This window comes from Cherax quadricarinatus, chromosome 84, assembly GCF_038502225.1.
Source record: "Cherax quadricarinatus isolate ZL_2023a chromosome 84, ASM3850222v1, whole genome shotgun sequence".
Classification (NCBI taxonomy): domain Eukaryota; kingdom Metazoa; phylum Arthropoda; class Malacostraca; order Decapoda; family Parastacidae; genus Cherax; species Cherax quadricarinatus.
In genome coordinates, this window is record NC_091375.1 from 12,354,849 (window position 1) to 12,381,072 (window position 26,224).

At 40.9% G+C, this 26,224-nt stretch overlaps 2 protein-coding genes and 1 pseudogene across 4 annotated transcripts; all 3 read right to left on the reverse strand.

Moving 5' to 3' along the window:
* Positions 1–1,627: 1,627 nt before the first annotated feature.
* Positions 1,628–11,662, reverse strand: LOC128704352 (actin-2, muscle-specific-like). Of its 3 annotated transcripts, XM_070103119.1 has the most exons (3): positions 11,525–11,662; positions 7,880–9,053; positions 2,705–2,900 (listed from the first exon to the last, which is right to left on the reverse strand). In XM_070103119.1, exon 2 carries the CDS (start codon positions 9,019–9,021, stop codon positions 7,888–7,890), a length of 1,134 nt encoding a protein of 377 aa, XP_069959220.1. In that variant the 5' UTR covers positions 9,022–9,053; positions 11,525–11,662; the 3' UTR covers positions 2,705–2,900; positions 7,880–7,887. The 3 variants fall into 3 exon arrangements, with proteins under 3 accessions (XP_069959221.1, XP_053655489.1, XP_069959220.1); XM_070103120.1 differs by lacking the exon at positions 11,525–11,662 and having other exon boundaries at positions 1,628–2,900; positions 7,880–8,019; XM_053799514.2 differs by lacking the exons at positions 7,880–9,053; positions 11,525–11,662 and adding an exon at positions 4,878–4,902 and having other exon boundaries at positions 1,628–2,900.
* A 4,142-nt stretch (positions 11,663–15,804) lies between these two features.
* LOC128704480 (actin-3, muscle-specific-like) lies at positions 15,805–17,008 on the reverse strand (annotated as a pseudogene).
* Positions 17,009–19,827: 2,819 nt separating this feature from the next.
* Positions 19,828–24,571, reverse strand: LOC128704341 (actin-57B-like). The gene is made up of 2 exons (XM_070103121.1): positions 24,437–24,571; positions 19,828–21,013 (listed from the first exon to the last, which is right to left on the reverse strand). The coding sequence occupies exon 2, from the start codon at positions 20,974–20,976 to the stop codon at positions 19,843–19,845; it is 1,134 nt and encodes a 377-aa protein (XP_069959222.1). The 5' UTR covers positions 20,977–21,013; positions 24,437–24,571; the 3' UTR covers positions 19,828–19,842.
* Positions 24,572–26,224: the final 1,653 nt, after the last annotated feature.

Here is a 26,224-nt window from a genome sequence, read left to right on the forward strand (position 1 = left end):
GAAGTACATATTGAACCTGAGCAGTGACCTGGGAAGTACATATTGAACCTGAACAGTGACCTGGGAAGTACATATTGAACCTGAACAGTGACCTGGGAAGTACATATTGAACCTGAACAGTGACCTGGGAAGTACATATTGAACCTGAACAGTGACCTGGGAAGTACATATTGGTCCTCAGCAGTGACCTGGAAAGTACATACTAGCCCTCAGCAGTGACCTGGTAAGTACGTACTGGTCCTCGGCAATGACCTGGGAAGTACATATTGGCCCTCAGCAGTGACCTGGAAGGTACACACTAGCCCTCAGCAGTGACCTGTGAAGGGCATATTGGCCCTCAGCAGTGACCTGGGAAGTACATATTGGCCTTCAGCAGTGACCTGGGAAGTACATATTGGCCCTCAGCAGTGACCTGGGAAGTACATATTGGCCCTCAGAAGTGACCTGGGAAGTACATATTGGCCCTCAGAAGTGACCTGGGAAGTACATATTGGCCCTCAGAAGTGACCTGGGAAGTACATATTGGCACTCAGCAGTGACCTGGGAAGTACATACTGGCCCTCAGCAGTGACCTGGGAACTACATACTGGCCCTCAGACGTGACCTTGGAAGTACATATTAGCCCTCAGCAGGGACCTGGGAAGTACATATTGGCCCTCAGTAGTGACCTGGGAAGTAGAAATTGAGCCTGAACAGTGACCTGGAAACAACATCAGTGACCTGAGAAGGACAGAACATAAGTGGGGAGGACAAAACGTAATAAGTAGATGAGCAATAATGATGTCAGGAAGAACTTCTTTACACTGTAAGACTTGTTGAGAATGGGAGGTAATCAAGCCACGGAACGGGTGGGGTGTGAAACCATGACGAGTTAGTGGTAAAGCTCTAGGCCATTGCGTAAGCCACTGGGCTAGCTGGCTACAATAAGATTCATCCAACCAGTATATTTCTATACACCATAGGAAGGTTAGCATGGGCCACTACTGTGACCACAAATGCAAGTTTTTACAGGTGAATCTCCCGCCAGCGTGGCTGTGGCAAGCTCTAGCTCAAGTTCCCATCAATGCCGCCATCATTACTCACTAAATCGTGGTACTGCGATTTTGCGAGCCATAAGGGAGGTAATCATTGCTTAAGGATGGAGAAAGTAACTCTAATTCTTTGGCCAAAGAGCCCTTGAGTACTCCTCTGAAAAGCAAAGATACAGAGAATATCATTATATATTATCACAATCTCTAACCTGCTTATTTAAGCAGATAATCTATGCAGTGTACCCGACGAGTCTTTACACAAAAAACACAAATCATGGAAGAGTGAAAGTGGTGCTAATTTAATAGTTTTTTACTGAAATATTATGTGACTGAATTTAGGATGAGTATGCACTAATTAAAGAACAGTGAGGCAGTATAAAATTTCTGTGAGCCCGACTATCAAATGCAGAAAACGCATCTATAGATCTGCAACCAAATGGTGTACAAAAAAAAAATATCAAATCGGAAAAGAAATTTGTGACTCAGTGTTTGTGTGTTCATGCAAACTTTTAAGCATCACTCATGTATTATCCTGTAGATACATTGTTGTATTTCAGTTGTATTTTAAGGAAAGTTTGGGAAAAAGAAAATCCAGATAGCATATAAAGATTTTATTGCTCTTGGTAACACCTTTTGTTAATAAAATGACGCTTATTAAACGTATGTCATGTGAAAGTATACACGATATTTTTTTAATCATGGTTTAGAAGCACTTGCGGTGGACGATGCCGGGGCCGGACTCGTCGTACTCCTCCTTGGTGATCCACATGGTCTGGAAGGTGGACAGTGAGGCCAGGATGGAACCACCGATCCAGACGGAGTACTTACGCTCGGGAGGAGCAATGATCTTGATCTTGATGGTAGAAGGAGCCAGTGCAGTGATTTCCTTCTGCATTCGGTCAGCAATACCAGGGTACATGGTGGTACCACCAGACATGACAACGTTGGCGAACAGGTCCTTCCTGATGTCAATGTCGCACCTCATGATGGAGCTGTGGACGGTCTCATGAACACCAGCGGATTCCATACCCAGGAAGGAAGGTTGGAAGAGAGCCTCAGGAGCACGGAATCGCTCATTACCAATGGTAATGACCTGACCATCGGGAAGTTCGTAGGACTTGTCCAGGGAGGAGGAAGCAGCAGCAACATTCATCTCATTCTCAAAATCGAGGGCGATGTAGCAAAGCTTCTCCTTGATGTCACGAACAATCTCACGCTCAGCTGTGGTGGTGAAGGAATAGCCACGCTCAGTCATGATCTTCATGAGGTAGTTGGTAAGGTCACGACCAGCAAGGTCAAGACGAAGGATAGCATGAGGAAGGGCGAAACCTTCATAGACGGGGACCATGTGAGAGACACCATCACCAGAGTCACACACCAGACCAGTGGTACGACCAGAGGCGTACAGGGACAACACAGCCTGGATGGTAACATACATGGCTGGCAAGTTGAAGGCCTCAAACATGATCTGTGTCATCTTCTCACGGTTGGCCTTGGGGTTGAGGGGAGCTTCAGTCAACATTGTGGGGGACTCCTCAGGGGCAATACGGAGCTCGTTGTAGAAGGTATGGTACCAGATCTTCTCCATGTCGTCCCAGTTGGTGATGATGCCGTGTTCGATGGGATACTTGAGAGTCAGGATACCTCTCTTGCTCTGGGCCTCATCACCGACGTAGGCGTCCTTCTGACCCATACCGACCATCACACCCTGGTGACGAGCGCGGCCGACGATGGAGGGAAAGACGGCTCGGGGAGCGTCGTCACCAGCGAAGCCGGCCTTAACCATGCCGGAGCCATTGTCCACAACCAGGGCTACCTGATCCTCGTCGTCGCACATGGTGGACGTGCGCTATGAATACAGATGAACACCTAGAAAGAACGATTTAAAATATCAGTGTTTCATAAGTATGCATGTTGTAAGACAGCCATCTGCTGTACAAACAAATTTTCAGTCTGCACTTATATGTATTTAAACACAAGATTGTGATTTCTCCAGCTGCTGCGGAACTCGTCTATATTATGAATATTCCTGTATGAGATGCAAATCTTAATACATTTGGAAGACAAGATATTACTTTTACTTTAAATATATTTATTTATGACGCAAACGAACCAACACAGCAGAAAATAGTTAGGTTTTTAGGTTTAAAGCTTATCGGTCGCACGAGGATAAATTAAGGCTGCATTTCCATGTATACACCACCAGTCAATAGAACTTTAATCCCTAAAATAGGAAGAAAAGTAAATTCAGTATGTATACACTTGTATACTACTCCCTACTGCGACGTACGACACCCGAAAGGTAGGAGTACAGAATAAGGGTGTGCGATATGGAGGTTACTGGAAGCAGGAGGTAGTGCAAGACAGACAGGCCCTTCTTTACAGCGCTTCACCTTACAGTGTTTCGCTATTACAGTGGTTTTCAATTACACCAATTCTTCGTATATTCAGACTTCCTATAAGCTAAGTATGGAAATATTCTCTGTACTGTAAATGCAATTTTTAGCCCTAGCTCTATTGCTCACTTAATATATGATAAGGTAAATCTGTTATCAGGCTTGGAACCTGACCTGCTGTACACTTTGGGCCTTCCTGTATTAACAGTTAAATCAAGGTTGGTGCAATAAATTAGTTTCCGTTAAAGAAATCAGAGTTTGTATCAAAGCTGGGACTTTCAGCGAGGAGGTCAGTTAGAGTGAGTGTGCTGGGGCAGTGGAGACGTCAGAAATTAATCCTGCCTGCCCACTGATTGACAAATCTATTCCTCTCAGACCAGTGCCGGTCATTTATCGTGATATATCGGTGTATTCCTCGACAACAGAAAGTAAAATAAATATTGTATGCAACGACCTAACACCGAAGCTCTCTTGTTGAAGACGGCCATAGTTTGGCGTCGAAACATACAACACTCTTCTTGTGTTTTATTGTCCCTATGTGTGTTTGTTTGTACCAGTGACTAATGTTTATTAAGCTTCTGTTTGGACGTTTATTTATTCCCCTCCTCCCCCTCAAAAAAACAAAAACAAAAAAATTCAGACTTGTGCACTTTTTACGAAGGAATTTAAACACTCAGCCGAACTGTGGAACATGAGTAGATTAGTAGTAGGTGACGTTGTGGCCTGGCAGCCACACTTTTAAACTTGTCTTGTTAAGACTAAAACCCCCCTCAGAGGATTATTTCCCAGGAGAACATAACGTAGAATATTGTAGAATTTAGGGCAGAGTAGAAATCGAATTCCAAAATATATTTATTATCTAAAGAGAGAAAGCTTAAGTGAGATTATTTTAGAGATCTGAGCTCATAACTCCTATATAATAGCAAGACTGTCATAATGCCGTTGTTTAATATACTATTATATTGTTATGGCTCTAAGCTAGCCGGAAATATTTCCATGAGTGGGTTATAGTATCAAAGAAAATTGTTTTTCGATAAAGGACTTTTTTTAGTGACCAAATATACTTTAATTCTTAAACACAGACGAGTACTGTATATTTCCCATTAAACAGTGAGCTCCTCGTCAGTGATGAAGTTCTCGTGTGCCAGGCCAGAATATTCAGTAGTCTTTATTTTGCTACGTCCATGGGAGGTAGAGATTTTTAAATGACGCACAACTATTGATTAACGTAAAGTGCACTGCTAATATGTATGGCACTGCTTCGCTGACAGGTACAAGGCACTGCTTCGCTGACAGGTACAAGATACTGCTTCGCTGACAGATACAAGACACAGCTTCCATGACAGATACGAGACACTGCTTCGCTGACAAATCGTATTTTCTCGAGATGGACGAAGGAGCATCACAAACTAGAAAGTTCTTGGCACGGAAGCTGACCACAAGCACTTACCACCAGCGAGTCCTGACCTGACTAAAGTTACCTCATGCCAATTTGTGACTTTTATACCAAGACGGAGCTGGTATGTGTAGTCGAGCCAAAACATTTTCTCTCTCAACCCTCTTTATCCACGGCCATTACTTTTTCCCCTGTCGTTATAATTTCCCCTTAAAATGCAATTTAGATAGTAAATCTTAATGAAAATGCACGATATCTGCGTTTTTTCGTAATATACCAACATTTCTATGAAATATACGCATACTATTGCTAAAATTTCAGACGTGTCGAGCAATTAAGAAGATATTTAATAATGTTTAAGTGCAAAATACGTCTTTTTTTAGTTCACCAGTAAATGCAGAATATCAACACTGATGCCATGTAAACTACGCTAACCACGAACAAACAAAAATGTTACACAAATAACCCGCACATAAAAGAGAGAAGTTTACGACGACGTTTCGGTTCAACTTGGACCATTTACAAAGTCACACTAACCAGAAGTGGAGCAGGACGGCTATATATAGGCAGGAAAAGGTGGTGGTGGTAGTAGTAGTAGTAGCAGTAGTACGAGAATGGTATATAATACCGACAAGATGAAATTAAGACACATGCCCAACACCCGGGCATCCCCATCGTAGACGCTTCGCCATCCAGCCAGCCACTGGATGGCGAAACGTCCACAACAAGACACCCAGACGCCATGTTACCATGTCAGCCGCAAATTCGCAAAAATAGCAGAGTAATGTGAGTATACTTATAAAATAAACAGAAATGTGTGTATACTTATAAAAATACCATAAATATGTGTATACTTAAAAAATAGACAGAGAAAAGTGGGTATACTTAATAGCGTATAAGTTCTTGCTGAGTGTTCAGACAGGTATAATATGCTTTCACTCTGAGTGCTTTTCTCTCCGTCCTTATCAAGCTCATCGTTGAAGTTTGATACATGAAAACCAAAGTAGAATAAGGTAACAGATGGATCTAGGTAACACAGGTGGATTAAGGTAACACAGATGGACCAAAGTAACACAGATGGATGAAGGTAACACAGGTGGATCAAAGTATCACAGATGGATGAAGGTAACACAGGTGGATCAAAGTATCACAGATGGATGAAGGTAACGCAGGTGGATCAAAGTATCACAGATGGATGAAGGTAACACAGGTGGATCAAAGTATCACAGATGGATGAAGGTAACACAGGTGGATCAAAGTATCACAGATGGATGAAGGTAACACAGATGGATCAAAGTATCACAGATGGATGAAGGTAACACAGATGGATCAAAGTAACACAGGTGGATCAAGGAAAAACAGGTGGATCGTAGTCCCCTAGAGTGAGTTTGACCAACAGGTTGGATCTCCGTAAACTAGTTGAATTTCGTACACTCAAAGGTTTTTCAGTCCTAATTAGCGATGTTCTTCTGTTTTGTTTCTCTTTTTTTGAGACGAGGCTAAACACTTGAAAATTCACAACTATTTAATTTATTTTATATAGTATTTGTTAGCAAATATCCTCTTAGATTAAGCAGAATTTGTTGTAATTAGTTGTTCCAGCCTACTAAAATAGTCTCTGTTGTCAACACTAGCCATATATAATAGATTTTGATCCACCTTCTAAATGAGAACTTTCTTAGTTAGTTATTATTGACAACAGAGACTATTTTAGGTTCCATTACACCAGGAGAAAAAATGTTTATTTGTCCCCCAGAAAAGCTGGACAACATAGACTTAGGGTTTTAGTATATCTGGATTAGGTTTTCAATGAATAATTCCACTTGGTAAATAAAATCAGACCCAAATTACTTGAAGCGACATATTGTTCGTCGGGAGAAATATGGAAAGTGAAACGATAATTGATTTTCACACTTACGATTATTATTATATTAATGGGGAAGGGCTACACGCATGAGGATTACTCATTACCTATGGAATAGAAGGCAATTGGATCTGATTCCTTGGAAAATCTACACGCCAGGGCCATGGAGGCGATCAGTGGGTAAACGTGGTGACTGCGTCTTACCACTCGAGAGTAGAAGAGATAAACTCTAATCCCTTAAATCAGGCCTTTAAACTAAAGTTTCACGTGTATTTAACTATTTCGTCTAATGGTGAAAGGACCCAATCTTCAGGCAGTTCAAAGACTCATTAAAACAATTCAGTGTAAGAAAAAGAAAATTTCGTTCTGTGGTATACAACTGACTGTGTGAGTGTTGTTAGTTTACACATATCTTCTCTTACAAATTTTGTCCAGTCTCCTAACCACAGTTTAGAAAGACCAGTGAACACCACTCATGCAGTCATCGTCTTATTGATGCCCTCTTCCTGTTCATAGTCAGTCAGTTCGAGACCCTCCACCTACAGAGTACCTTCAGCTCTTGAGAGGAATTGTTCCAGACTATGGAGCAAAACTCTTCTCCAGGCTGAGGGAATGACCAACTCAAAACTACGTTTTCAGTGGAGATGGACCGATTACATCTTTATATCTCTACTGCTTTTGTTGACTCCTCTGTACTCTACTGAAAAAGCCTACTGTGTAGTGGAAACGTTTCGGAATAAAGATATCTAACTATTGCACACGTGTCTTAATTATCATCTCTTTGAGGTTATAAGAACTGGGTACAAGTTCTGTGTTAACCCTTTGATAGGCCCTTTGAGGTATTTTCTAATTCAGATGGTATTTTGTTCTCTTGTCGTATTTCAATGATGATGCCGCGTCTCCTCCATAAACTGCAGTCTCTGAATTTATTTAAATTTATTTCATTCTTCCATAATTTCCTGGTCGAAATTGTAAGAAATTGTAAAATGAATGCTGACAATCTCATGATTTTACCAACTGGATATGACCACGGTTTCTGGAGGCTATGAGTGTGTATATTAACAGAATAAATAATAAGCAATTTTCCTAGAATTTTATTTTTATTTTTAAGGATAAATCATGAAGTTAGATATTATCATTAAATATAAATGACTGAGTTGTACAGGAAGGTATAAAAGTAATCGGAATATACCTAAAAATTTAGAAGCACTTGCGGTGGACGATGCCGGGGCCGGACTCATCGTACTCTTCCTTGGTGATCCACATGGTCTGGAAGGTGGACAGTGAAGCCAGGATGGAGCCACCGATCCAGACGGAGTACTTACGCTCGGGAGGAGCAATGATCTTGATCTTGATTGTAGCAGGAGCCAGAGCAGTGATTTCCTTTTGCATGCGGTCAGCAATACCAGGGTACATGGTGGTACCACCAGACATGACAATGTTGGCGAACAGGTCCTTCCTGATGTCAATGTCGCACCTCATGATGGAGCTGTGGACGGTCTCGTGAACACCAGCGGATTCCATACCCAGGAAGGAAGGCTGGAAGAGAGCCTCAGGAGCACGGAAACGCTCATTACCAATGGTGATGACCTGACCATCGGGAAGTTCGTAGGACTTGTCCAGGGAGGAGGAAGCAGCAGCAACATTCATCTCATTCTCGAAGTCGAGGGCGATGTAGCAGAGCTTCTCCTTGATGTCACGGACAATCTCACGCTCAGCTGTGGTGGTGAAGGAGTAGCCACGCTCAGTCATGATCTTCATGAGATACTGAGTCAGGTCACGACCAGCGAGGTCAAGACGAAGGATAGCATGAGGAAGGGCGAAACCTTCATAGACGGGGACCATGTGAGAAACACCATCACCAGAGTCACACACCAGACCAGTGGTACGACCAGAGGCGTACAGGGACAACACAGCCTGGATGGTAACGTATGTTGCTGGCAAGTTGAAGGACTCAAACATGATTTGTGTCATCTTCTCACGGTTGGCCTTGGGGTTGAGAGGAGCTTCAGTCAACATTGTGGGGGACTCCTCAGGGGCAATACGGAGCTCATTATAGAAAGTATGGTACCAGATCTTCTCCATGTCGTCCCAGTTGGTGATGATGCCATGCTCGATAGGGTACTTCAAAGTCAGGATACCTCTCTTGCTCTGAGCCTCATCGCCTACATAGGCGTCCTTCTGACCCATACCGACCATCACACCCTGGTGGCGAGCGCGGCCGACGATGGAAGGAAAGACGGCGCGGGGAGCGTCGTCACCGGCGAAGCCGGCCTTGACCATGCCGGAGCCATTGTCGACCACAAGGGCTACCTGCTCCTCTTCGTCACACATGGTGATGGTACGTTATGAATGCAGATGAACACCTAGAAGAAAAGACGTGTGTTTATTATACTGAAATGGTTGTTAAGACACATAGGCAACACTTAAGCAACTTAAGCAAAGTTGCTTAAGTGTTGCCTATGTGTCTTAACAACCATCCTGTCGGTATTGTATACCATTTTGATATTCATTATACTGAAATATTGATTTTGTGAGCTTGATTTACAAAAATACAAAGTGATTCTTGTCCAACTTTCCTCTTCACTCTTAAATTATCTAGTTATGCACAATTTGACCATTAGTATCCAATAATTAGGTTAAGATTTGGAATTTGATGCCCTGCTTTTTGTTGATTTTAGTGGAAATTAACTCGTGTTATAAAGTCACAGATTTGACCATCCATACATGTACATTGCAAATCCAATACAAAAAAAAAAAAAAAACAAGAATATTGTCTTAACGATCTCCCGAACAGATATGCCGTATAATTTCTCACCATGAACAGTGCCTTGCGCCTGGTGAGAAACAATATACAACAATTGATTGGCAGATTTAAGCACTGTCGACTGCGATTAAGATTGCTTTTCACCATTTAATCGCTAATAAAGAATACTTTTATTCCTAAAATAGGGATTAAAGTAAACTCAATATAGAGTGTATATACCGAGATATACACACCTCTCATTGAGATATATACAACCCTGTGTAAATATTCCTTATGCGTTCATCAGACACTTTCGGAACAATTCTCATCAGAGTGAATTAAATTTAATTTTAAATAGAAGTCTTGAATTTCTTCCTGAAAATATTTCATCTATTTGCTTTAGATATAATGAAGACATCAATTTAGGACTTTATCATTTATTTCCCTCTTGAAATAATATGTTGAAAATACCAACAAACATTTAGCTTCAAGAAGCCATAAAAAATAAAATTTCGTTTTTCTCAAAATTCTGCCTTATTAATTATTGATATGATTAAAACGAAGACTAATGAATTCAGAAATACTTCGCACATATTATCTGATCTGTAATGGTAGCAAATTAGCAGTGATGATAGAAAATATCCAAGTTAGCTGAAAATTACTAACGATAGTAACGATGTAAGTCATGAGCCATGACATATGTAAATAAATCAGAACTTATGTGGCTGACTAATCAGCCACATTAGATCGTCAGTCATTTGCGAATATAGACAGTACTCTTAATGGTTATATTCATAACTGTGATTTTTAAAGGGGTGGACCGGTAAGCCAGTGGAAGTCTTCGGTCAGATGACCAAAAGCTCCAGCTGTGGGTCATCAAATGACTAAGACCCGCGTCAGGAAACGCTTGTCCTATTTTCTGACAAGCATTATACCTAAATCATTCGTGAATGTGATATCCCGGTAAACAAGCGATATCACAATATAGAAAATAACCGCAGTGAGAAAACAGTGAAATTCAAGGCGCTTTCGTGATTTCTTACATTATCTAACCATTTTATCACTGTGGTTATTTTGCATGTATATATTGCTGCAGCATCTCGTGGTTTCAATTAATGATAAATTATTGCTTTTCATATACTGTTTGTTTAATAACTGCCGTCGTACTGTTATTATTTATTAAAATATCATAGCACTAACAGTAAACAGCATCAGTAAGTGTTAAAAATCTTCTAGGCTGAGAGCTTGATTGCCTCGTCTTCTACTGGCTCTATTTTCAGTACCTTTTTATAACGGAAAAAAGAGACACATCTGCAGTATAATGCGACAGGCTTCTCCAATCGATTATAGGTGAATATAACACCATAACCTATAATAGTTTTGAAGCGATCAGTCCTTCAGCCTTGGTAGGAGGTGGTCAGTCCCTCAAGCCGGAGGGACTGCTTCTACAGGGGCAATTCACTCAAGCTTGAGGGACTACTTCAGTGGTCAGTCCCTCAAGACTGTGGGACTATTTCTACAGTAGTCAGTCCCTTAATGCCAGAGGGGCTGGTTGTGCACCCTTCATTATTATATTCTCCTGCATTAGACTGAAGAAGGCTGTTGTACAAGCGAAATATTTCGACAGTAAAAGTACTCAGGCGTCGAACTTGTGTCTTATTCCACAACCTGTCGATATTATATACCTATAAAATTATATTTTGTTCATTGTATGTTAATTCCCCGGTCGCAACAACAGCACAGTATCTCTGGTTTACTGGACAATATCAGGTAGAAGCCTTGTATCGTACACTAATATAAACTATGTGAGAACGACACGTATTGTTTGATATGATCGAGAATGTCATAAGTTGCTTTACACAGCAGCTGACATTTACCAAAATATCGTCATTGTTTAATAGTTAACCATCTCCTATCAATCCGAATATTATCCAGGGCCATAATGTAATTCGTCACTTAACACAATCCGTAGCACCGTTTCTGTTAGCGCTGTACAAATGAGGTTGTTAAATCTCGTGACTGCGTTGGCTGTGACAAGATCAGCAGTGACAGATCTACCTGTGTAGGTCTGTATGACAACACGACACCTACCCGTAGCGAGCCCTGATCTGACTAAAGTTATCTCACGCCAAATTATCCTTTATATACACACACTAACAGGAATCTGTCTTCTCGCCAAGACTTCATTTTTTTTTTTTACATTTCAAATCCCCTGGTACATTTTTCTTGCGCATTTTATATACACACTTCCTCCTCCACAAGCGATGGAAAAAAACAAGCACCTCAGAGGTATCAAATTTAGCCAGAGCTCGATTTACGTTCCCACGAGGTGCAGACGTTGTTGTGACTGAACCAGTTCCTGAAGTAGTTATTTGTCGGTTTTAAAATTCATTTTCCTTATGTTTAATTACTATGCCATGTTTCTGTGTAAAGAAAATATGGGATATTTATCCTTGGGAGTCCTTCACCCTAATATATATATATGTCGTGCCGAATAGGCAGAACTTGCGATCTTCGCTTAAATAGCAACGTTCATCTCGCCATATAGGACAAGTGAAAATTTGTGTATGCAATAATTTCGGCAAAATCATTCTGAACCTAACGAAAAAAATATATTTCACTGTGTTTGTTTAGTATTAAATTATTGTAAACAATTTTAAAATATATTTAGTTAGGTTAGGCTAAAATAAATTGTTCTTGTTATAATAAGGTTAGGTAAGTTTTCTAAGATTCTTTTGGTGCAAAATTGAAAATTTTTACGTTATCATTAATGAAAAAAATATATCTCTAAACATATAAGAGAAAATTTTAGAAAGGACTTAATTTTAAATGAGTTCTTGCTAATTGACCAGTTTTACATATTCGGCACGACATATATGTATATATAATGTATATATATGTAATACATATATAATATATATTATATAATATAAATATAATATATATAATTATACATATACATATATATATATATATATATATATACATATATATATATAAATATACATATATATATATGTACATATATGTATATATGTATATATATTAGATCTTTTCTGTCATGGAACATTATTCTATACTTTATCGTTGCTTTCATGAGCGCATTTATTAATTTATTAGCTGACATGAGACATGTAGCAGACATGTCTTCACGCTTCAGTTCACTCCAGATCTCGAGTACTGAGATAACGTCTACGTACAAAAAAATAATAGACTTATTGTAGGTAATAACTGTATTTCTCTCACAGTACCGAGTGACAGCAAAGTCTTCATAAATATCCTTAATCCAACAAGCAAAGGTGTGCCCAATAAACCGCACCTTTGGACCACTGTTTATCTTATGCTCTCCGACTATTTATCTAAATACTCCTGAATGGGGTTTTCTTTACTACTTTTCAAAGCTTATTTTTTTTTATTTTTTATTAGTAATTGTCTTGAGATCTTGACAAATGCCTAATTATTTCTTATTTGTGTAATTTCCTGTTACACTACAGCAGCTCATTTGATAAGTGCTGTTACCCTACAGCAGCTCATTTGATAAGTGCTGTTACCCTACAGCAGCTCATTTGATAAGTGCTGTTACCCTACAGCAGCTCATTTGATAAGTGCTGTTACCCTACAGCAGCTCATTTGATAAGTGTTGTTACCCTACAGCAGCTCATCTGATAAGTGCTGTTACCCTACAGCAGCTCATTTGATAAGTGCTGTTACCCTACAGCAGATCATTTGGTAAGTGCTGTTACCCTACATCAGCTCATTTTATAAGTGTTGTTACCCTACAGCAGCTCATTTTATAAGTGTTGTTACCCTACAGCAGCTCATTTGGTAAGTGCTGTTACCCTACAGCAGCTCATTTGATAAGTGCTGTTACCCTACATCAGCTCATTTGGTAAGTGCTGTTACCCTACATCAGCTCATTTGGTAAGTGCTGTTACCCTACATCAGCTCATTTTATAAGTGTTGTTACCCTACAGCAGCTCATTTGATAAGTGCTGTTACCCTACAGCAGCTCATCTGAGAAGTGTTGTTACCCCTACAGCAGCTCATTTTATAAGTGCTGTTACCCTACAGCAGCTCATTTGATAAGTGCTGTTACCCTACATCAGCTCATTTGGTAAGTGCTGTTACCCTATATCAGCTCATTTTATAAGTGTTGTTACCCTACAGCAGCTCATTTGATAAGTGCTGTTACCCTACAGCAGCTCATCTGAGAAGTGCTGTTACCCCTACAGCAGCTCATTTTATAAGTGCTGTTACCCTACAGCAGCTCATTTTATAAGTGCTGTTACCCCTACAGCAGCTCATTTGATAAGTGTTGTTACCCTACAGCAGCTCATTTGATAAGTGCTGTTACCCTACAGCAGCTCATTTTATAAGTGCTGTTACCCTACAGCAGCTCATTTTATAAGTGCTGCTACCCTACAGCAGCTCATTTGATAAGTATTGTTACCCTACAGCAGCTCATTTTATAAGTGCTGTTACCCTACAGCAGCTCATTTGATAAGTGCTGTTACCCTACAGCAGCTCATCTGAGAAGTGCTGTTACCCCTACAGCAGCTCATTTTATAAGTGCTGTTACCCTACAGCAGCTCATTTTATAAGTGCTGTTACCCTACAGCATCTCATTTGATAAGTATTGTTACCCTACAGCTGTTACCTGGTCATGGACCGGGCCGCGGGGGCGTTGATCCCCGGAATAACCTCCAGGTAACCTCCAGGTAACCATAAAGCAGCTCATTTGATAAGTGTTGTTACCCTACAGCAGCTCATTTGATAAGTGCTGTTACCCTACAGCAGCTCATTTTATAAGTGCTGTTACCCTACAGCAGCTCATCTGATAAGTGCTGTTACCCTACAGCAGCTCATTTGATAAGTATTGTTACCCTACAGCAGCTCATTTTATAAGAGCTGTTACCCTACAGCAGCTCATTTGATAAGCGCTGTTACCCTACAGCAGCTCATTTTATAAGTGCTGTTACCCTACAGCAGCTCATTTGATAAGTGCCGTTACCCTACATCAGCTCATTTTATAAGTGCTGTTACCCTACAGCAGCTCATGTTATAAGTGCTGTTACCCTACAGCACCTCATTTTATAAGTGCTGTTACCCTACAGCACTTCATTTTATAAGTGCTGTTACCCTACAGCAGCTCATCTGATAAGTGCCGTTACCCTACAGCAGCTCATTTGATAAGTGCTGTTACCCCTACAGCAGCTCATTTTATAAGTGATGTTACCCTACAGCAGCTCATTTTATAAGTGCTGTTACCCTACAGCAGCTCATCTGATAAGTGCTGTTACCCTACAGCAGCTCATTTGAGAAGTGCTGTTACCCTACAGCAGCTCATTTGAGAAGTGCTGTTACCCTACAACTGCTCATTTGTAGATGAATGGTTCAGAGAACCGACATGTTAATAAATTAGACACATGTGCAACTCTTGGGTATCTTTACTGAGGAAACGTCTCGCCACACAGTGGCTTCATCAGTCCATTCAAAGGAGAATCTTGAAGAACAGGAGGAGAATGAGGTAATCAGTCCCTCAACCTTGAGTCGATGTGGTTACCCCATCAATCTTGAGTAGAATGCGGCATACGTGAGGAGAAGGAGCTTATAAACCGTAGGTAGGAGAGGTGCAGCAGTCATAGGTGGTGTCACATTTGTCCAATGTGGAAGTAGGTCGTGCCCAAGAATTAGGCAAGCGAAGAATTCCCAAGTATTAAGATCCCAAGAAGTTGCAGTGTCTGACAGGTTTGTAGATGAATGGTTCAGAGTTGCACATGAGTCTAATTTATCAACAGCTCATTTGATAAGTGCTGTTACCCTACATCAGCTCATATGATTAGTGCTGTTACCCTACATCAGCTCATATGATAAGTCCTGTTACCCTACATCAGCTCATATGATAAGTGCTGATACCCTACATCAGCTCATTTGATAAGTCCTGTTACCCCTACATCAGCTCATTTACAAGCTAAGAGATATCATCCTGTTGCTCAGTTTACAAACTAAGAGCTTATGTCCTACTCACTAGGATGATATTCAACCTGTCATAGAATATTTACTGTTTGCTAAACAAAGGTAATTTGAATGATATTTTAATGTGCCTCTTTCATTATTGCCGAGGATGAAAAATAGACATTTTCACTGTGAGGCGAGTTCTATTCACTGCGCCAATTTCCACTGAGTTCATTAAGGTTGTCTATATTCGTATTAAGGCATCTTTTTATTTAAATAAAAGTAATAGGATCTCGTTTCTACCGAAGAAAATCTTTTCTTTGAAAATAAAAATTATGAAATAAAAATGAGAAAAATATTTATTATAATATGCATATTAGCCAACATAATGTTCTAAATAGAAGACGGTTTTTTTAGGTATACATAGTACATAGAATGATATATTATTTATATTATTTAGAAGCACTTGCGGTGACGATGCCGGGGCCGGACTCGTCGTATTCGTATTTAGTGATCCACATGGTCTGGAAGGTGGACAGTGAGGCCAGGATGGAACCACCGATCCAGACGGAGTACTTACGCTCGGGAGGAGCAATGATCTTGATCTTGATGGTAGAGGGAGCCAGAGTAGTGATTTCCTTCTGCATGCGGTCAGCAATACCAGGGTACATGGTGGTACCACCAGACATGACAATGTTAGCGAACAGATCCTTCCTGATGTCAATGTCGCACCTCATGATGGAGCTGTGGACGGTCTCGTGAACGCCAGTGGACTCCATACCCAGGAAGGAAGGCTGGAAGAGAGCCTCAGGAGCACGGAAACGCTCATTACCAATGGTGATGACTTGACCATCGGGAAGTTCGTAAGACTTGTCCAGGGAAGAGGAAGCATCAGAAACATTCATCTCATTCTCAAAGTCAAGGGCGATGTAGCAAAGCTTCTCCTTGATGTCTCTGACAATCTCACGCTCAGCTGTAGTGGTGAAGGAGTAGCCACGCTCAGTCATGATCTTCATGAGGTAGTTGGTTGGTAAGGTCACGACCAGCAAGGTCAAGACGAAGGATGGCATGAGGAAGAGCGAAACCTTCATAGACGGGGACCATGTGAGAGACACCATCACCAGAGTCACACACTTGACCAGTGGTACGACCAGAGGCGTACAGGGACAACACAGCCTGGATGGTAACATACATGGCTGGCAAGATGAAGGCCTCAAACATGATTTGTGTCATCTTCTCACGGTTGGCCTTGGGGTTGAGGGGAGCTTCAGTCAACATTGTGAGGGACTCTTCAGGGGCAATACGGAGCTCATTGTAGAAGGTATGGTACCAGATCTTCTCCATGTCGTCCCAGTTAGTAATGATACCGTGTTCGATGGGGTACTTGAGAGTCAGGATACCTCTCTTGCTCTGGGCCTCATCACCGACATAGGCGTCCTTCTGACCCATACCGACCATCACACCCTGGTGACGAGCGCGGCCGACGATGGAGGGAAATACGGCGCGGGGAGCGTCGTCACCAGCGAAGCCGGCCTTAACCATGCCGGAGCCATTGTCCACAACCAGGGCTACCTGTTCCTCCTCGTCACACATTTTGGTGATCGTTATATGTGGTCAGTACTGGGCCTGAAAAATAACCAAATTGTATTAGGTTAGTTGGGCTGCTAGCCTGTGGGCTACAATACGTTTATTATGCCTGCTTATCATGTATATACTAATAAATAATATTTTAACCCCTAAAATATGAATTAATGTAAAATATCAGTATACTGAGAGATACACGCCTTTCGATGTAGATATCCAGTGTCAATTATTTTTTTCTACTAGTAAGTTATTTGCTTAAGTGTGACTTCCCGCCGAGAAAATAATAATGAATGCTAACATTTTTTCACGGGAAAATATATTCGATGTTCATTGATTCTGAATCCAAGCATCTTGCCACCGTATTAATAATGTCTGCAGGCGCCCTTCACTGTTACATTGGCAATGGTTTTGAGGGACGAGAGTTGGATTTATCAAAAGGACATTTCGTGGCGAGAATCTGGACAGTAAAAAGCTTGCAGCAATGCAACAGTTTAAGGACCCTGCAGATATAATCAAAATATGATGGCAGAGTTGTATTGTAAGCATCAGAGTACAGTGAACTAGCACCACTCTTAGCCTTGTTTTACAGCAGTTAATTACTGATCAGGCACTTGTTATCAATGAACCCTCCCTAACAGGAAGTTGAAACTAACTAAGTTACAAATGTTAATAGGTGAAATAAGTAATCTAAAGTTGTGCGTTGTCGTAGCTGTTACTTTTTCTCAAAATTTACAAATAGAATATTGAGTCTCCTCGGAATGGTCTTATTTACTGTTTTTTGGGGGGACGTTGTCATTGCTTCTGGGCAGTTGTGGGTTAGGGAGGTAATAACTTGACTAGATAAGGTAACAATAGCTTTATTTACATCTGCTGGAAGGCTGTTGGGTGTCCTGCCTGGTTGTTAAAAGGCGGAAGGAAGATTTGCCTTAGTTACGTGAGAGGGTAATTGATGGATACGTAAAAGACTGGTCTACTTTGCTACAATGAACTACCAAGTTGGAGGGAGGGGTTACGTGGATAAGATTACCCTCGCCGAGTTCTGAAATCGACCAGGCTGTGTGCGCTTTCTCGCTTTTTATAAGACACTCAAAGTCTACACCCTTTAGGATTTGGAGTCTTGCCAAACGTTGTCATCGGATACCATTTTATCTGATCCATGTACTAAATAACTAGTGAATCTGGTTCATATATATCTGTCACACAAAATCAGATTCTGCACGGATTACTGTGATATATATATCAATGATACGTAATTCTGTATATTAGCTAAGTGAAAGTGAACGGGAAATTGATAGCATTGAGAAGTATCCCCTAAATTATTGGCGTTGTGCTATGGCAGGTATTTTCTACCTTGGCAGAGACTCCACCAGCAAACGCTTTGTTTGTTTACGTATTTTGTGTTCAGAACACCACTCAGGTGTTCCATTTCTCCCTTTCGTGTTCGAATTAGCATCTAAAAAAGCAACAAAGAGACAATGCATGTTGCTTCAAACGAAGCTGTTGTAAATTTAAATTGATTAAACGTAAATACGTTTCCGAAATAATTCACGTGGACGCGCGTAGACTGTCAGGAACGCACGCACGCGGACGTGCGTTGACTGTCAGGAACGCACGCACGCGGACGTGCGTTGACTGTCAGGAACGCACGCACGCAGACACGCATACTAAGACACTAATAAACGTGATTTGAGAGGCGGGGTCAAGAGCTGAGACTCGACCTTTGCAATTACAATTCAACGACTACATACAGAGGAGAGATGACTGAAGACTAATAATAAAAGTAGTGAAACTCGTTGTAAGCAGTGTGGTGGGGTCAGGAAACAGGACTCAACCCCCGCCATCTACTTATTCAATGTTAATATTAAGTACGTGTTAGATATATTAGTATTATTTTTGTTTTATTGTGTATTTACTTAACATCTGAAATTGTGTTTTTAGGCCTGCATCGGCGCAAAAATCACTTAGAATTGTACATTAATAACATAAGAACATTAATAATGGTAGAAATGCGGTATTTATTACCCACAAACTGTGGTTAAAGATACATAAGCAAGCATTTAGAGCATTTTATTATCCGTAATAAAAGGTTCCAAATGTTTGTTGATGTGGCTTTAAGCACAGAGAGAATTCTGACTCACGAAATCGTAATGACACGATTGTAAACAAACTATACCACTGGTGGGGCTTCAACCCGCGGTCAGAGTCGTAAAACTCTCACAGGACTCTCCGACTGCGGGTTCAAGCCCCACCCATTGTATGGGTTGTTTAGAGAGTATTCACGTCAAATCTGATCAGCTTGGCTGTTCCCGTAACTTGGAAAGTGTAAGACTAAGTCTTCCCTTACTCAGTGTAGTGACATGCTTCAAAATAAAGATCTGATACTGTGGTTATTAAGTTAGGTTAGGTTTAGTGGGTGCTTCTAAAGGTACCTGTTCTCCCCTGCCTTTTATCGAACCTGATTCATTTCTTTTCTTACTCGCCATGTGAATCCTAAATATAATAATATAATAATAAATAATGGTAGCCCTTTGATGCTGTATTGGCAGTGTATCAGGTTCATGACAGTTTTGTACAGCGGAGGGTAACAAGGAGTGTTAAGGATACACTGCATGGCTGCAGAATATAATAAGTTGCACAGTGACCTTCAGTTGTAACTGTCTATCAAGTAATTAGTTTTCAGTAAAAACCTGCGCGAGTCACACACCAGGAACACAGAGGATGATTTTCAATGATCATATCATTATCTTTTATTAAATATCACTGAATTTATTATAACGTTTTATAGAATCAAAACTCTTGAGAATTATATATATATTTTATTTATTTAAAAGTGTAATATAAATGTAAAAAATGTATTCACAAATATATATTTAGAAGCACTTGCGGTGGACGATGCCAGGGCCGGACTCGTCATACTCCTCCTTGGTGATCCACATGGTCTGGAAGGTGGACAGTGAGGCCAGGATGGAACCACCGATCCAGACGGAGTACTTACGCTCGGGAGGAGCAATGATCTTGATCTTGATGGTAGAAGGAGCCAAATTTGTAATTTCCTTCTGCATGCGGTCAGCAATACCAGGGTACATGGTAGTACCACCAGATACGACAATGTTTGCAAACAGGTCCTTCCTGATGTCAATGTCGCACCTCATGATGGAACTGTGGACGGTCTCGTGAATACCAACAGATTCCATACCCAGGAAGGAAGGCTGGAAGAGAGCCTCAGGAGCACGGAATCGCTCATTACCAATGGTGATGACCTGACCATCGGGAAGTTCGTAGGACTTGTCCAGGGAGGAGGAAGCAGCAGCAACATTCATTTCATTCTCAAAGTCGAGGGCGATGTAGCAGAGCTTCTCCTTGATGTCACGAACAATCTCACGCTCAGCTGTGGTGGTGAAGGAGTAGCCACGCTCAGTCATGATCTTCATGAGGTAGTTGGTAAGGTCACGACCAGCAAGGTCAAGACGAAGGATGGCATGAGGAAGAGCGAAACCTTCATAGACGGGGACCATGTGAGAGACACCATCACCAGAGTCACACACCAGACCAGTGGTACGACCAGAGGCGTACAGGGACAACACAGCCTGGATGGTAATATATGTTGCTGGCAAGGTGAAGGATTCAAACATGATCTGAGTCATCTTCTCACGGTTGGCCTTGGGGTTGAGAGGAGCTTCAGTCAACATTGTGGGGGACTCCTCAGGGGCAATACGAAGCTCATTGTAGAAGGTATGGTACCAGATCTTCTCCATGTCGTCCCAGTTGGTGATGATGCCGTGTTCAATGGGGTACTTGAGAGTTAGGATACCTCTCTTGCTCTGGGCCTCATCACCGACGTAGGCGTCCTTCTGACCCATACCGACCATCACACCCTGGTGACGAGCGCGGCCGACGATGGAAGGAAAGACGGCGCGGGGAGCGTCGTCACCGGCGAAGCCGGCCTTGACCATGCCGGAGCCATTGTCCACAACCAAGGCTACCTGATCCTCCTCGTCACACATGGTGGTGGTTAGAGTATTGTCTGACGTCAGGCAATAGCTGCGAAAGATAAAGCTAGGTTTAATATATGTGTCAACAAATGCATAATGTATAAAAACTTGTGTGACAGATGGTTTTGAAAACCGACAGCCTGAAGAACTGAGACACTTATGCATCATATGGGAATCTTTATTGAAGAGACTTTTCTCCACACACTGGCTTCATCAGTCCTATACAAAGCAGGAAGGTATAAGGAGAGGAGAAGTTTGAGGTAATCAGTCCCTCAACCTGGAGTCGATGTGTTCAGTCCATCAATCGACTCCAGGCTGAGGGACTAATCACCTCAAACTCCTCTCCTTATATCTTCCTGCTTTGTATTCGACTGATGAAGCCAGTGTGTGACGAAACGTTTCATCAATAAAGATTCCTATATGTTACATAAGTGTCTCAACTTATAAAAACTTGTAATTTAATAAAAATTATACATTACAATTATTTATTCAACACATCTACATATGTTGTATTAAACAAACTCGTAACTAAATATTTATCGGAAATTTTTTCATAAAGTTACACCAAAAAAATATAAATTAGAATATGCCTAATTTATTTTTAATAATATCATCAGGATTTTCTTCCAGTTAGAAAACTCTAAATGTTTTCTAGAATATTGGTGTAGGATAAAATGCATTGTTTAAGTGCACCAAATATATTTTGATGATAAACTTCAAAGTATCGAAATTGAAAATACAAAATTTAAGGAATAACACCCTAACATACACTTGGTCTTAATTAATTATACAAAGAGGCACAATAACCCGCGAGACCTGGTCACAGACCGGGCCGTGGGGGCGTTGACCCCCCGAAACCCTCTCCAGGTATACATATGAGAGAGGAGCTTACGACCGAAATGTCGTCGTAAGCTTTCTCCTATGTGAGGGGTTACCTGAGTATACACTTCATTTCTTGTTTGACTCACGAAATCGTAATGACACGATTGCAAACAAACCATACCACGGGCGGGGATAGAACCCGCGATCAGACGATCTGGAGTTTTGAGACTCTCTGATCGCGGGTTCTATCCCCACCAGTGGTATGGTTTCTTTACTTTACCGTCGATATCCTATTAGTCTTGCAAAGTAGTATTTTCGTTATGGTGTTTCGATTATTAAAGTATTTTATTTATTAATAAAAAATCCACTGAAGGAAAGTTAGACGAACTTGGAAAAAAATGTGGAAAATGTAAAAATCTTTAATTCCGTATCATTAATTCCGTATCATTAATTCCGTATCATTAATTCCGTATCATTAATTCCGTATCATTAATTCCGTATCATTAATTCCGTATCATTAATTCCGTATCATTAATTCCGTATCATTAATTCCGTATCATTAATTCCGTATCATTAATTCCGTATTATTAATTCCGTATCATTAAGTTTACTAAATTTCGCTTCTCCAACCCCCTCAAGGGAGGTTCCTTGATGCTGGCGAGGGGCTCTTGATCTAGGGGATTGGATCTGTGCTCCGGTTCCCTAAATTAACCCTGAATATCTTCCATCCCCTCCACACGTGCGCTATATAATCTTACGGGTTTAGCCCTCCCCCATGATTATAATAATTATAATCGCTTCTTAAAAGGGATTCGATCGAAAGTATTTACATAATGTCAGTAGGTTTTTATAAGAAGACACACGTAGAGCAAGTTTTTATTGGGACAACGTTTCACTCGTAGGCAAAACGTGATCATACCATGGCTCAATAAAGCTCTACCCTGGGAAAAACATGGTTCCATCCCCCCAAAATGATTTTCCACATCGTGTCTTCACACCAGAAGATATGTCCGTTGTCTTTGAAGTATTTTTTGGGTCACTAACCTGACTGAAAATAAATAAATGGAAAATCACAGGTAAACGATTGTTGGGTATCGACCCAGTTTGTGAGAAACATGGGTCAGTGAAACCCAAAATCAAAAATCTTGGAATAAGACCCTCAGAGATCTGTATTTAAAGTATGACTTTAATATACAACAGAGTTAAGAGTACACTTACGTAGATCTACGCTGAAGCCATGATTCAAGGAAATGTAATAGTTATAATAATAATAATAATAATAATAATAATAATAATAATAATAATAATAATAATAATAATAATAATAATAATAATAATAATCTATAGTTTTACAAGTACATGATACAACTTGGTATAAACCTTGGTAATAAATACCGACAAGTTGGTTTAGAAAGACACGTAAGCAAACACTATGACACATTTATAAGAAAACGTTTCGGTCCTGGGATCTTGATCACAGAAGTGATCAAGGTCCCAGGACCGAAACGTTTTCTTATAAATGTGTCATAGTATTTGCTTACGTGTCTTTCTAAACCATGATACAACTTATACAGACCATAGCTCACAAAAATGGCGTATTATATATGCGGAGTATTACTACAAAAATGGTTCTATATGACCATAATTTTTAAAGGGGTGGACCGGTAAGCCAGCGGAAGGCCTCGGTCAGATGACCAAAAGCTCCAAAGGCGGGTCATCATCTGACTAAGACCCGCGTCAGGAAACATTTGCCCTGTTTCCTGACGAACCTTACCTAACCTAACCTGCTGAGCACTTCGGGGAAATTTGGTTAATTTTGTCCCCACGATGTGACCCACACCAGTTGGCTAACACCCAAGTACCTATTTTACTGCTAGGTGAACAGGGACAGCAGGTGTCTTAAGGAAATAAGCCCAAATGTTTCCATTCGTACCGGGGATCGAACCAAAAACCTCAGCTTGAGAGATGAGTGCACTACCAACCGAGCTACGGGACAATTGACAGCAATTAGGAACTTAATTTAGAAGAAGTTTCGCCTCTACAATAGACTTTTCTATACCAGTGTATAGGCTACAATTTTCACAAGTTTAAAGGCTATGCCTCACAGTAATTTCCATCAGGAATTGAAGAAAAATTAGTCCAAGGAATTCAAGTTTACTAGTAATGTTCCCGAGGGATTCCACTGTGAGTGTCGTCAAACTGATGCGGACTGAGCACAACATTTGCAAGTTCCTGCCAATCCCAGATGCATAATGGCTGTGATTTCCAGGTGCTTAAAGACTGGAGGTCATGGTGTTGAGACAAGTTCAGAGATGTTGAAACAAGGCGAGAGTGGTGTTAATGTGATAGTATTACTGGCCATATGTTAAGTTAAAGGACACAAGTGCAACTAATGTGACATTTTATTGTGGCAATGTATCGCGAAACGTTGCCACAATAAAATGTCACACAGGTTGAACTTATATATTTTACGAGCCTAGAGGTGTTACGATTGGCACTCAGAGAAGTGTATCTGTCATCTAGTTAGATAAAGAATATGGGGCCATAAAAGCACGGAGGCGAGATGACAGAGACGAGTGAGGACGAGATGGACAGAGGGAGGACATCAGGCAGGAAGGAAAGAAGAAAGAGTATACGATGCAGTACTTACCTTGAGTGAGCAGTGTGGGCGACTAACGGGACGGCACCTCCCTCTCTCTTATATATCGAATTTTTGTAACCGTAAGAGAATGTGAGGGGAAGCCAGGTATTATTATATGGTTTGAAAAGGAAGCCTATTACCTGGAAACTCTACCTTCGAATGGGTAGGCAGTTTGCTTCTCAGTTTGAAGTCACTGAGAATTTTCCTTCGTAAAACTATCACCTGCTTTCTCTGAAAGACAAACGGACATTGTGACCGCGGGGCAGCCTAATTTCCACACACTTATTTTTAAGTTGGCTCTCTTGTAAATAACCATTTACCGAGGGTAACATTCTTGGTGTACGGTATGTTTATATTACGTAACTCTTCACGCTGGGGAAATAAGAGATGAACCTAATTTAATGGGTGCTTGTGTCTAGTATGTTTACATAATGTCATTGCTCACACTAGGGATGTATAGACTGTAGTCTTCCTTAATGGCGGTTTCAGTACGGAATGCCTGCAATGTGTCACTGTTTACGCAGTGATTGTATTTAATGGACCCTTCCTATTGGTTGTTTGTGTACGGTATTGTTACGATGTGTCACCTTTTATGCAGTGGGCGTATTTAATAGAACCTTCCTAATGGTTGTTTATGTAAGGTATCGTTACACTGTCACCTTTATGCAGTGGGCGTATTTAATAGAACCTTCCTAATGGTTGTTTATGTAAGGTATCGTTACACTGTGTCACTGTTATGCAGTGGGCGTATTTAATAGAACCTTCCTAATGGTTGTTTATGTAAGGTATCGTTACACTGTGTCACTGTTATGCAGTGGGCGTATTTAATAGAACCTTCCTAATGGTTGTTTATGTAAGGTATCGTTACACTGTGTCACTGTTATGCAGTGGGCATTGTTTGTTGTAGCATTCTAACATTGTGTCAGGCTTCATACAACCCTATATTCCGTATTTGTCAGCATAATTAAGTATAAATTAATTCCTTGTGCCTAATTAAAACAGTGTGTTGAGCATAGCATGAAGTTCCATTTGTGTGTGTAAATATCTATTGAACTGAGTGTTAATTATGGCTCTGATTTTCTCAAATTTAGCCAAAATTATTTATATCCGAATGAACTCTGTAACTGATTAAATTTTATTACTCTCGAATCCTGATCTAGTGAAGTTTGATCAAGACATTACGAGTTTTAATATGGATTCGAGTATTTATTTGCCTTTAGATTTGTTGTTTTAATACACAGGCCGTCTCCCACCTAGGCAGGGTGACCTGAAACGGAAGAAACACATTCATTGACATTAATTCAATCACTGTCTTGCCAGAAGCGTGCACATATCACAGCTCAGATAACGAGTTGCAACATCCAAGTTGCAACATCCTCACCACTCCATCAGAGTGCAGGTACTGTGCCTCCCACTTCCAGGAGTCGAGTCTGGCTAACTGGTATCGCCTGACTGGTATCCCCTAACTGGTATCCCCTAACTGGTATCCCCTACCTGGTATCCCCTAACTGGTATCCTCTAACTGGTATCCCCTACCTGGTATCCCCTACCTGGTATCCCTTAACTGGTATCCCCTAACTGGTATCCCTAACTGGTATCCCCTAACTGGTATCCCCTAACTGGTATCCCATAACTGGTATCCCCTAACTGGTATCCCCTAACTGGTATCCCCTAACTGGTATCCCCTAACTGGTATCCCCTAACTGGTATCCCATAACTGGTATCCCCTAACTGGTATCCCCTAACTGGTATCCCCTAACTGGTATCCCCTAACTGGTATCCCCTAACTGGTATCCC